Source organism: Lampetra fluviatilis, chromosome 22 (assembly GCF_964198595.1).
Source record: "Lampetra fluviatilis chromosome 22, kcLamFluv1.1, whole genome shotgun sequence".
Lineage (NCBI taxonomy): Eukaryota > Metazoa > Chordata > Hyperoartia > Petromyzontiformes > Petromyzontidae > Lampetra > Lampetra fluviatilis.
In genome coordinates this window covers 11,196,385-11,209,291 of record NC_136296.1, presented here as the reverse complement: position 1 = coordinate 11,209,291, position 12,907 = coordinate 11,196,385, and the positions used below count along the sequence as shown (strand labels likewise).

At 49.1% G+C, this 12,907-nt stretch overlaps 1 protein-coding gene across 3 annotated transcripts in view; it reads left to right on the top strand.

The window, feature by feature from the left end:
• HMBOX1 (homeobox containing 1) overlaps positions 1–11,794 on the top strand; it is a 33,977-nt gene extending 22,183 nt beyond the window's left edge. Inside the window, exons 7-10 of one of the 3 annotated variants that reach the window (XM_078866450.1) lie at positions 1,646–1,728; positions 2,215–2,296; positions 3,567–3,658; positions 4,558–11,794. In XM_078866450.1, coding sequence (XP_078722576.1) covers positions 1,646–1,728; positions 2,215–2,296; positions 3,567–3,658; positions 4,558–4,748 — 448 coding nt within the window. In that variant the 3' untranslated portion in view covers positions 4,749–11,794. Of the gene's footprint in view, positions 1–1,645; positions 1,729–2,214; positions 2,311–3,563; positions 3,659–4,557 lie in introns of all 3 variants that reach the window. The other 2 variants (XM_078866452.1, XM_078866451.1) reach the window with 2 other exon arrangements.
• The last annotated feature ends 1,113 nt before the right edge of the window (positions 11,795–12,907 follow it).

The following is a 12,907-nucleotide window of genomic DNA, read 5'->3' as shown; positions in this document are numbered from 1 at the left end:
AGTCCAATCACAGACTGGTCACATGACTCCCCGAGGTCAAACTCTAGGCGATGTTACCCAACACGCTCTTTTTTTATTGGCCAGACAGAAATCCCGACACTCTTTTTCCATTGCCATTCCAAGTTGCCATAGTTGCTCGCAATGAATGCATTGCCGGTGACAATTTGCCGACACCGGATTGCTGTAAAGTCGCTTGTTATTTATCGTGGCCTGAAAGCTTTGCAGTGTTTGTCGTACGTGACATTATTTTCAAGTGAAATTGGCCCACTTTGGTGGAACAACGTTTTATTGAGGTCGGCAACAGTCGCATTCAACTTCTGGGTCATGGTGGTTCTACATATCCCTCTGTGGGCTTTGGCGTGTGTACGCCCCAGCGACAACCGGGCCCGTTTTATGGCGTAATTTTGTTATCGCTGCACGCTGGCGGTGTTAAAACGCAGTGGCCAGAGTTCATCCTGATCACTTGAGCACGTCGCCTCTAGTTCCACACCACTGCCACGTATATCGTAGGACATGACGGATGTATGTACATACTCTTTGGTTCTTTCGGTAAAGTCACGTAGGTAGAAAAATGAAAAAAGTAAAAAATAATATATCAAGACGTTTCGATCGCAACACAAGCGGTCGTCCTCGGGCAGAAAAAATAATAATCCAGCAGTGGAAGTAAGTTGAACTTCTTTCACACCGTACGTAGCCAACAGCGCTAATCGTGTGCGAGTTAATTTTTCTCTAATTTTGCCACAATATGTTATATTGACAGGCATGAATTATGTATTGCTGTACGAGTCCGAAAGCTGGACTTTGACAAAGAAACAAGAAAATAAGTGTATAGTCTTTCAATTTATGTACTCGTGAAAGGCACTGAAGGTGCTGGGAATTCCATGTAAGAATCGGGTCAGCGTCTTGTAAGTGTTAAATATAATGTGACAAGAAAGTGAAGATGTGGTGAGGAGGAGTGGTTGTAATGGGAGTAGGACACATAAAGGGCAGATATCCAAATGATGGGCTACTTTGTTAAGCTATAATTTGTGTCCAGGTCGCTTCTGAAAAAGAAGTTAATGCCTCAGTAGGCTTTGCCTGGTAGGATGGGGATGCTTCAGTTTTATTTGTATGCGTTTGGGTGATTTGTATTGTTTGTTGTTGTAACGTTCTTACCCCGTGCCCCGATTGGACATTTGTGAAAAGAGCTTTACAGCTCATGGGATTCCTCCAGGATAAATAAATATTCTGATCCTAAGATTACAATACATTAGATTGATGCCCAGAGGTCCAGGTGAGCAAAGGAAAGACCTCGAGCTAGATTGCGGGGTGCTCTGAAAGCGGGCTTTCGAGATCTACTACAGGACAAAGCAAAAATATGGAAGTGATGTTAAAGTGGCATGGGCCTTGATGACGTTATGACTTTGACATTAGCAAGATCAAGCATAGAGCAAAGGGTTAGTTGTAACCGCATTGTAAAAGAAGTAGGCATTGCTTCAGCGATTGTTGTTACTGAAGTTGCTCTTTAAACCAGTTAAACCAGATTGCATTAAGTAGCGCAGGTGCTGCGGTTATAAATACACTCAAATGTCTTTTGTGCACGCGATTGCTCTGGCAAATTCTGTGTTTTTTTTTACCAAATTGCCTCTGCGATTTATGTTTGCAGCTACTTCAGTGAAAACCAGTACCCAGATGAAGCTAAGAGGGAGGAGATAGCCAACGCCTGCAATGCTGTCATCCAAAAACCTGGTACGTGTGTGCGCGCCTTCCCAACAACGTGCCGATTGATGCCCCCCTTGCCTGGTCTAAAATAACTCTGAATGTTACGTGTGCTGTGTGGTCGCGCTTGATTTTTAGGGAGGGGCAATTACCGCGTAAGTTGTGGAGTAATTTGTGTCGAGATGTCCCAGTGACATCAACTGAGAAAATGCACACCGAGTTAACAATTTCGATTTTTGGCTCGGTGTTAAGGGTTACCAGGCAATTGAAGTAATACAATTCAAGGCTAGTAGTCAAAACATCATAACAGCAGCTGCTACAGTTACACGCACATGTTATCCGTGCATTGTTATTTCATTTCGACAAGAGCCGGCCTTATCAACGGTGTGGGGTCGCTGTAAGTTTTCCCCGCTAGCTTGGCGTTGCGGGGGGAGCGGTTTTTTTCCCCCCGTCAGCTGCGCTGTTAACGTGTTTGCCCCCCCCCCCCCCCCCCCCCCCGTCGCTTTGCTATCACAGGCAAGAAACTGTCCGAGCTGGAGCGAGTTACGCCACTCAAGGTGTACAACTGGTTCGCAAACAGGCGGAAGGAGATCAAAAGGCGAGCCAACATAGGTACGCCCTCGAGTTCACGCGACCTTTGCCCCGTTTCGTCTTGTCCACGACTCGGCTAGACGATGACCCAGCGCCCCGCCCCCCCCCCCCCGGTGCGTTCGCCACCAAAGCCGTTTTTAACACCGGGATCCAGCAAACAAAACAAAACAACTTGCCACCTTCGGCGTTGACGTGACCTTGTAAGAGAAATCGAATCGAAATATTTGTTTATACTGGAGGATTCCGATGAGCTATTAATCTCTTTTTCACAGATGTCCCAATCGGGTGGGTGAGAATTTTACAACAACAAACAGTACAAAAACATGATACTAGTGCAGAGTACAAGAAAGGTAAACAAATCACCGAAACACATACAAAAAAACCATCCCCATCCTACCAGGCAAAGCCCACTGCGATATTAACTTTTTCAGAAGCGAGCTGGAGACAAATGACAGCTGAACAAAGTGGCCCATCGTTTGGGCATTGATAGCACCCAAATAATCCCAATGCATGTTTCTAAAATGTGGAGGGAAAAACCGGAGGACCCGGTTTTTTCTGGCATTCGCCTTTTTTCGGGGCCTTCTTTATTTTGGCGCACACTTGTAACCCAGCGGCGGAGGCAATGGGCCCTGCTTCCATCGCGCAGAATTGTAAAAAAAATAACAACGCCAAAACCTCCCCCCCCCCCCCCCTCTCGGCCCCAGTGGTGGTACGGCAAGCGCTGTGGCGATCGGTACACGAATGTTGTATGTAGGCTCGGTGGGGGGAAGGGCGGAAACAGAGCTGAACAGAAGAGAAAAAAAAACCTTTGCAACGGAAATAGTAACATCACAAGACGAAGCATTTTCTAGAATTGAATCGTGACGCCTAAGTTGTTACAATTCACCATGTACATTGCTACTCGAATGCTGAGCTCGTGAATATCGGTCTCGTGCTGGAACGAAGGACCGAGCGTAGGATCTCTGCGATGGAGGCACGGTCTTCTGCAGCGGTCGCGACCGCACAGCTCTCCGATGTATTTGTCGGGGTTATTGTTTGGCCTCACGTCTGACGTTTCGCTCCGCGCGATAGAAGTTTCTTCAGGAATTCGGTTCAGGTCTCGGTAGAAGCTTCTGGCACGTAAGCGAGTACATCGGGCGTCAAGCCGGGCAACGCGTGATATTACCCGAAAACTCATTTGAGAGCTGTGAAGCACATCTGTGAAATCCTACAGTGTCGTGACGTATGTGTTCCCGATATGCAGTGTCGTAACAGCACGTTTGTCTTTCCCAAAGAAGCAGCGATACTGGAGAGTCACGGCCTGGAGGTCCAGAGTCCCGGTGCTCACTCCATCTCGGACGACGTGGAGGGTCCCGAGTATTCGGAGCAGGTGTGCTGGGACCGGGTTTATCGCTGCTTGCGTGATCATTTCTCGCGGGCTCCTGGCATTACAGTTTATGACTCGCTGTTTGGCCGGGGACCTTCTTACTTGTGGTGTCGTCATCGGCAGCCATGACCTGCCCTTCTAGTGCTACCCAAACCCACTTACATTTCTTAACAGTTAGTTTCTCAAACGCTAAGCTTCGTGATTCCCCCCCCCATCTCATGCCATGGTGCAGCTTTCCATGATCACCAACCCTCAGATGTGTGTAATGTGCAGTGGCTTTGCATGGAAAAGATCAGCAATTAGCGGACAACTACATCGTTAGGGGTCCACGTGGAATACATTTTACGAAACGCTGACCAAAATTGGCAAACAGACAGCCCATATATATGAGGGGCTGTATTTTTTTTAACCCCCTGGAAACGAGTGGACTCGGCAAGTTAGGGTCTGTCACAAGTAGAGGGGAGAATTGCATCGCCAAAGAGGTGGACGTGGAAGTGTCGGGGTGGAGAAGTGGCTTGAAGTGGTGAGCCAAGATGCGAAGGGCTGTAATGGACCAGGAGATGGTTGCCCAGGACAGGAATGAGTTGAGAAATATACCGAGGAGTATGCAGACTGCGTGAGTGGGGAAAAACGCGGAAGAAGACTTTGTAGCGCCTATTACGTTCTACGGCTCAACAGCGCATGCGTACATCGGGCTGGTTAGAACGCACGACACATTGCGTGTAAATTGCCTGCAAGCACGATGATTGGCACGCGCGATTATCTGAACTGCGCCTCCGATTAGCACGGTCGGCTACGTACGGTGCGAAAGAAGTCCTACATACGTACGTCTTGTCACTTTTTTTTGCATCTCTCTGACCCTCTCGCCCCCACCCCCCGACCCATCTGCCCTGCACCCATAGGACGAGAGCCAGAGCGAGCACCAGCCGGACCCCATCTCACTGGCGGTGGAGATGGCGGCCGTGAACCACTCCATCCTGGCGCTCGCCAACCAAGGTGGCGGCGGCGGTGGCGGTGGCGGCAGCGGCGGCGGTGGCAGCGTCAAAATGGAAGCACCCGAATTCGAGTGACGTGGCGATGGAGAAAAACATAAACGGAATGTTTAAAAAAAAAAAGCGCTGCGTGGCACGCCGGAGGGGAACATCCACGGCGCGACGCTCTTCGTTCGCGTGTGCAGCCAAAGACGCGCACGTGCGAACAGCGGTGATTGATGCTTGTCGTAAGGATCCTTTCGGGCGTGCGTAGGCGGCGTTTCCTACAAATGGCCTTAACGCCACACCTGATGGGGGTGTGTGTTGTTTGTACATGTCGGGTGTGTCCGGCTAACCGCTGGGGCGCCCCTTGCACGCGAACTGCTGGTTTAGAATTCTACGGATGATGATGATGATGACGATGACAACAAGCGCTGGCAAACATGCATTACATGTTGTTCTTGCCTGGTCTGAACCTGGACGGGCGAGCTCGTCTGCTGAGATGTGTTTTTTTTGCACTATCGGATGCCAAACAATTTATGCTCACATCTGTACGCTGAATCTACACTCTGCCCGCTGATGAGAAATAACAACGAGACAACACTTGAATCAATCTCCAAGCAGAAAGCCTCCCCCCCCCCCCCCCCCGTGTGCGCGCCAATTTATTTTCAAACCCAAGTCTGCATTTTGTCTCGCGCAGTCCGGAAAAACAACCACCGTGGTGACCGCGAGAACATGCAAAATACGCGACCTGCGTAGAATGCAAAGAATGATCCGTTTGTACACGAGGCAAGCACCTTTGCTAACATCGTGTGTATAAAGTATACGTTGCCTTTATTTAGCATATGCATAGGGTATGACCAATGCCTTGTCAAAGCGGTTAGGGCAGTGAGGCTCGGTGGTGGCGTCGTGTTTGCCCCCCACCTTTTCCTGGGCCCTCGGCTAAAAACCCAACCGTACCCCTAGCCGACAGTAACCGGGGTGGTTCTTTGCCGGCGCTGCCGCGTCGAGGTAGTCTGTGCCACCAAAAAGCCTCGAGGGGTGGGGGGCGGGCAAGGGGTTGGGGGGGGGGGGCCCATGGCGCTCACCGTCGTCGTGCGGTCGCGTGGACATGAGAGAATGTACGCTAACTGCTCTTCTGCCGCGTCGCGCCCTGTGGGAGGGGAGACGCGCTCCGTCCGCAAGCCGAAGACGATCCGATTGTAAAGGCCGGGACGAGGAGGAGGGCCCCCCCCCCCCCCGCCGTACGAAGGGCGTACGTAATTAAACGAGGAGCAATCCCCGCTATTTACGAGGTCCGAGCCTCGACTAATAATTACAGTGGGGGGGGGGGGCGGACAATGACAGATGTGACGTCGACTATAAGGGGTGAGAAGGATGGTTGGGGTGCGGATCGCACACCTCGGCTGGCCTGGTCCCATTGGTCGGTATAGCTGCGCGTTTCGTCTGCTCGTCCCGACAAAGGTGACGCGCGAAACTAAATCCCATCGCACAAAGGCTGAACAAGGGTGCTGGGGGGAGGCAGTAGTGGGTGGTGTACTGCGCACAGATTTATTTTAAATTGTGCTGTACTGTGTAGTCGGTTAACGATGATTGAAAGAAAAAAAGGCTAAATGTTCTCCACATTTCACTGTAACGGTTGGGTCCAGTTTTATTTCACATGAGGTGCTGTGCTAATTTACTTGACAAGGTATTGATCCAGTCTCTTAATTACCTTTGGGTACAGCGGTGGGTCCATTTGATCGGCATAGAACGGTTTGCAAGGTGACTCAACGGTTTCTTTTCTGTCACGTTTGTCAAAAAATAACGTGTAATTTTTCCCGACGCGGTTCGTAATATTATTTGACACTTTGCATACTTTCTCACGTGCAGCATCGTCGTTTATCCTGCGCACGACTCATTTCGGAGTGGCTGGATGCCCTTGTTTATGTTTAGATCATCCGAAGCCTCACTTAAATTGCGTCACGTTTGTGTGGCCACCCCTAACGCCGCTCTGCGGCTCACTTTGCTGCCTCTCTCTCTCTCCCTCTTCCCTCCGCTCTCATCATCACCCTCTCTCATCACTGACATCTTGGCCCAGGCAGTCCCTCCCCCTTCCTGCCAGGTGCTCCTTCCTTTCCTCCCTGCTGTTCATCTTGAGCCGTGCCCTCGGTGTCCGTCTTGGGCACTTTTATCCCGAAATCCTTTCCCGTTTCTTTTTCCATCCATCGTCGACTAATCACCTTCCCTTTGGTGTGTCCATGGGAAAAAAGAAAGTGTTGTTGAGATCCGATATTCAGAGTACACAACCAAGTAAGACGATTACGGCTTGATCTAGAAACGTGGTCAAGGATGAGCAAACAGAGATTAAAATAAGCAGATGGAATTGGGGAACTTTTAACACCAGTTTATTAAATATGTAGGCTTTTTTTTTGTTGCAAACGTTAATTAAGGCTCATTGCGTTTGACTGTACATACTCAACGCTCGGTTGCTGTAACCGTGTGTGGTTTTTTAAGCTTTCCGTCTGCTCGCCGGATAGCCTAGGGAGACAAATACACTTCCTCTAGTGCAGGCTTGGCAGCTGGAACATCCACAAGCTCGTTGGGATTTGTTGAACCGTGCAAATCTTGCCACAGTATGTTCATATTTGGGAACTGAGATAGTACCAAAGTGCGCTGTTTGCCGTAGAAGGGATATTAAAGACCCTCTGAAATCTGCCAGGAGTAGACCCTTACGTGCCAATGCCCAGGCCAAAAAAAAATAACCCAATTCCTTTCGTGGGAAATGCGTATGCTTGTTAAACATAATAATGTGTTTTTGCATCATCACCTTAGGTTTGTTTTCCTTCAAATTAGATGCACAATGTCTTCGACAAGTTACATGGAATGTGGCAAGCGGGCTTGAGCCTGGATAGTACGTGGACGGGTGTACAAAGAGTCGTGAAGAGGCTCGCGTGGTTATGGGTCGCGCAGCAGCGAGCAGTTTCAACATCCATGACCGTGCTTGCATCACTACGCCCCCGCCTGCAACCTGCAATGACGAGTGTAGCGAAGCATGGTGGAATAATATTCCACGGCTTTGGGCGTGGGATGAGGTCCCAATCCAGCAGCGGGTTTGCCCCCTAGACGGATTGGGTTTGAATGGAAATGAAACGCGGAGTGTTCTCTGCAGTGGCGGCGACCGTAAGCCAGCGTTGTGTTACACGAACAGCTGTGAGAACGGGCAGAGGCGAAGTTCCAAATCTCTTCCCCCCCCCCACTAACATTATGTACGGTCGCCTTGGATTCAGCTTCTGGTGACGTCGTGTTGAAAGGTAATCAGCCTGCTTAGGCTGCAGGTGCGTCTTGGTACAGTTTTAGTTAACGGGTTCGAATCGCGCTGGTCTTTCGGAGAATGCTTTTCCGAAATTGGAGCAAAAAAAAAATCCAATAATCCACGAGTGCCTTTTTAATTCGTGGATTCTTGACGCTTTTGCAACTGCTCCCGTCATCGGCGGCACACCGCGCCCGCTTGACAACAATTTGCGGGTTATTTTGTGGTCTAACCTCTGCGGTGATCCTCTGCCCCCCACCCCCCCACCATATCAATGCAGACGATTGGAATTTCTGGTTGTATCTTTAGTCGTCAGCATTCCCCGTTTTTAATCGTTGGTTAGTTTTCCACCCGTCACGTCAACCTGTGTGTGTACCCCCCTTTGCCCGACCCGTAACTCACGCAAGGCTCTGTTGTTTGTCGCCACGGGGGAAGTTGACGATTGTTAGGCATGCAAACGGCGCGTCGATTCACGAGTTCACTCGAGTGTTACGCGCGCGTCCGCGTCCCATCATGAATGTGACAACCTACTATAATGTATGCAAATTATCTGTGCGGTATAAATTGCCATTGCGTGCGGGTTAATACGGTGAACAAAACTGCACGAATGAGACGAAGCTACCCGACAAAAAATACGGGACAATGTTAATCCTGGAGACCCTCGAATAATGGCAATTCATCGAATCTTCTTGGCAGTTGAGATCATCGCATGCCTAATCGTTAATCACCGTTGCACCTTAATCTTGGACCTCACAAGACTGCGCTTAGAGAGAGAGAGATAAAAAAACCAAAGTTTTGTGGCTGTGGAGGGACACCTCTCGGCGGGGGGGTGGGGGGGGTCACGCATTGGGTGCCGTGGGCGAGGCGGCGTCTCCTGCCTCTTCCTTGTGACCCCCATCCCCTCCCCCCCGAACTCGTCTCTGCTTGCTCTGGCCGCAGGGTCCGTATGACGACATGGAGGTGTGTCTTGGATCAGTTGGAGTGTTTTGGCGATGGCTCACTTGGGTTGGCCCAAACCCGGCAGCAGGAGTTTGAAACCGCTCGCTTCTCAAGGGGGTGCGCGTCTTCGTGCCGACCGAGTGGGGGTCCACCTTGCATAGTTTTCTACTGATCGCTGAAGCGTTCTTTTTTTAAGTGTAACTATTTATATGTATGTTAACATTCATTTTGTTGGGGAACTTTAATTTAATTTTAAACAATTTGTTCTGTGTGTGCGCGCGCGTGCGCGTGTGTGGTGCGGTGGCTTTTGTGCACTGCTGAGATCTGGATAATCCTGGGGTTCGATCCCTGGTAATGGATACCATCGGTGGCACGTATCTCAGTTGGTCTCGGGGCCCTGCCCAGGTTCAACTCACCTTCAATGAGTATCTGATGCTGTGCGTTCACGCTGCGATGGGGGTGGCCGAGCATTTTGCCGAACCAACCCTACGACCGATCCTCTCGTGTTGTGTCCGCGCCTTCACAGGTCTCTCTCGCTCGTCCCAACAGTCTTGAGAGGGGGTCCATACGATGGGGCTGGTGGTGTGGGTGGGGGAGCTTTGCGTGCGTGAAACACTCGCGGTGTGGTCTGTGGTCTGCATCGTCCGCAGAATGACGGGAGACTGCCCGGTGCCACTGTGACGAGCTGACTTGTAACACCGCTACTGTCGGTGTTTTTGAGGGGGGCAGGAGTCCCCAAAAAAACTACGCCCCCCCCCCCGTGCAACCGTCTTTGTTACTTTGCCTGATGGTTGTTTGCCGACTGTGGGCCCACTTTACACTCACTCACACTGGGGCATTGACTGTTCAATCAGAATTTCTTTACAATAAAAGCGTTGGTGGTATTTGTAGTATAACGGGCTTATAGTATTACACTGTAACGTATTTACAGACTTGCAAAGGTTCATTTAAATGAAAACCTATGATTTTTATACTAATGTGTTAAATTTGTGTAATGTTTAGTCACATTAATTTTTAAAGCAGAATTGTTACGGGGGGAGGGGTGGGGGTAACTCTAGATTGTGTTGCAGTCTTGTAGGTTATGAAGTTAATTGAAATCTCAGTTTAGCTATTTGTATTTTTTCTAAAAAGATAGTTATTTTTACTAGCATTGTTCGTAGCTCTACGCTTATCTACTGGTCATCGAGTAAAGTGTTATCAGGACTTGCTATGCTTGCATTTGCTTGGATAGTGTCATCTATAAATTGATGGTTAGGCTGAGAGTAAAGTTACCAGTGATGGCCCGAGCATGAACATTCCTTCCAAATATTTTTCCTGAATTCCTATCCGGTCATTACACAAAATGCTGAATTTTTATTTTGTCGTGTGTTCCTTTTGCAAACATCTGCCCAAAAGTTAACGGATAACTTGGTAAAGCACTTAAGAAACGCCATTGTTAATCTCGCTGTTGTCAGGTTGTGTGGCCGGCCTATTTTTGATTGCGTGGGGAAGGGTTGCAACCCTTACCCAGGCCAAATGCAGCGCTTCATACGAATTGGTGTTGTGCTCCCTACGTGGCAGAGTTGTTTTTAATCCCACACGTAAGGTGTGGCTGTTGGCATCATGATTACATCTGTTGCACATCCAACTCTTTTGATTGTGTCGCCTTGCAGGTCCCCCACACCCTGCACCTGACGCGTGGTATTTATAGAACACCCGTAATGAAATACCCTGGGGTTTTTTTTTGTTTGCGCAGCACTGCAAACAACACTGTGGCTCAGCATCTAATTGATGCTGCTTCATATCGACACCCGTGTGTGTTAAGATAATGGCACAGAATTCTAATATTAAGGCAATTGAACATTTAAGAGGGCAATTCCAAACTCTAATGAAATAGCATGCACCGGTGTAATTGCACAAGCCAGTAGTGTGTTCCTTCACTCATGCCACTGCTGTGCAGCATTACTTCCAGAACATTTTACTTTGAGGAAGTATTTAATTTCGTTTCAATCTACCACTAATATAATAAAGTTGAAAAACGTGTGCAGCAAATGTGAACCTGAAGATGACTGTGCAACATGCATTTTAGATGTACTGTCTTTAGAAGATAGGAAAAGTGATGATACTACTGCGTAGGTCTTCACGGTTATATGGCCACATCGCTCTCCGATGTGTGTGCGTGTCCCAATGTTTCACTCTGCGTGCTTTGGGAGCTTCTTCGCGAACTTTTAATCAAAGATGCTCCCGCCGCACGCGGAGTGGAACTGGAACTGACGAAGTTCCCCCGCAACGTGGAACGAAAATGTGGGCGTCATTGTGAACAACTCGGGAGAACGCGTGGGAGAACTATCGATAAAGTGCTTTCGAGAGGGATCTTGTGGAAACTTTCGTTTGAGAGTGAGCGTGACATTAGTGGAATATTGCGTTGGTGGGAGCGGGGAAAAAAAAGCCGGTGACTTTTTTCTTTTAACATTTAAATGGTTTTCAAACCAGCAGGGGCATACCACCAAAAACATATACGACTGTGGATCACGTGTACACTGGGCGCAGATTTTATGATGTTGCAAAGTTGCGGCTTTGGGATGTGAAAATACAAGTTTTCCCAGCACGAGTCATTTTAATTATGCTTTTAGTAATTGTCTCAAAGGCCGAATGATTTATTTAATTTCGTGTAAGGGTGGCCCAGAAGATATTTGGTTGTCGTGTGCAAGGACATTCTCTTCCATATATGTAGCTGTCTCTTTAGTTTGGGAGTTTGTTCAGACGGCATATATGTAGTGCGTTTCTATTTTCGACATTTGATTTAACACTATTCTACTGTGCTACGTTTTAGCTTTGTATTGTGTGGTTTTAAAAAAGAGGCATTTGGAGTTTTCGTTTTGTGTGGATTGTAACGTGTTCCATCCATTACCCCGGACGTAGTACGCTGCTGTGTAAATAAAGTGTAGCGGCCTCCTATATACACACCGCATGGCGTTGTCATTTGCATGCGCCGTGGAATCTGTTAATTTGGGTCTGATTTGTTTGTATCGCAAACGCCTGCACTTGATGTCAATGCACCCCGTGTCAACACACCCCCCGCCTGCCAATAACATTGAGTGAATTTCAAGTTCCGTTTCCCACTCACAGCAGTACTCTCGAAATTGAAGGTATGTATGGTATGTTGAACTTCTTTTCCACCGTACGTACGTAGCCAACCTTGCTCATCAGAGGTGCGGCCGTGCTTATTGTTGGCAACTGATAGGATGCTAAAGTTTGTCTGTTATTAAAGTTGGTCTCTTATTGAAATTAATCTCTTATTAAAGTTAGCCTCTTACTGCCCTGGCTGCTTCATCTATCGCTAGCCGCTACTAGACCATCCTATGGATGTGTTTTCTTTATACTGTAAATGAAACATGAATAAAACTGCATTCTCATCTGTTGCCTGTTGGATTTCCACACCAAAATTCAGCAGCATTTAAGCACGCAAACCCCCAGACCGGTTTCGACTCTGTGGGCCTCATCAGCAGTTCGGTTAGTTAAGCCCGAGTTTGTGTGCAAATATTAACACAACTGTCTAGCTCGAGACCGATTCTCGTGAAGACTTTCCCTTCAACCATGTTTGCTTTGAGTGCAATTCCTCACTGTCCGCCGGGTGGCGCCAACACTGAAATCAGTGTGTAACGACTCCACGAGACGCTGTTCTTGTGATCTTACTGGGAGGAACCTTCTGGTTACACCAGCCCACGGGATTATTGTGTCCCTCGTGCTGGGAGGGGCTGGGTGGGGAGGGAGGGGCTGGGTGGGGAGAGGAGGGTGGGGAGGGAGGGGCTGGGTGGGGAGAGGAGGGTGGGGAGGGGCTGGGTGGGAAGGGTGGGGCTGGGTGGGGAGGGGAGGGTGGGGAGGGGCTGGGTGGGGAGGGGCTGGGTGGGGAGGTTGTGGGTGGGGAGGGGCTGGTCACCCCGTGGTGCCCTTATAAAACTCAACGTTTAACCTACTCACGCCGGCTTGTGCCCGCCCTCAGTCGGGCATATTTGCGGAATAAACCACGCCGCCGTTGACCCTGGCCATTGACCGAGCAACCCAACGTTC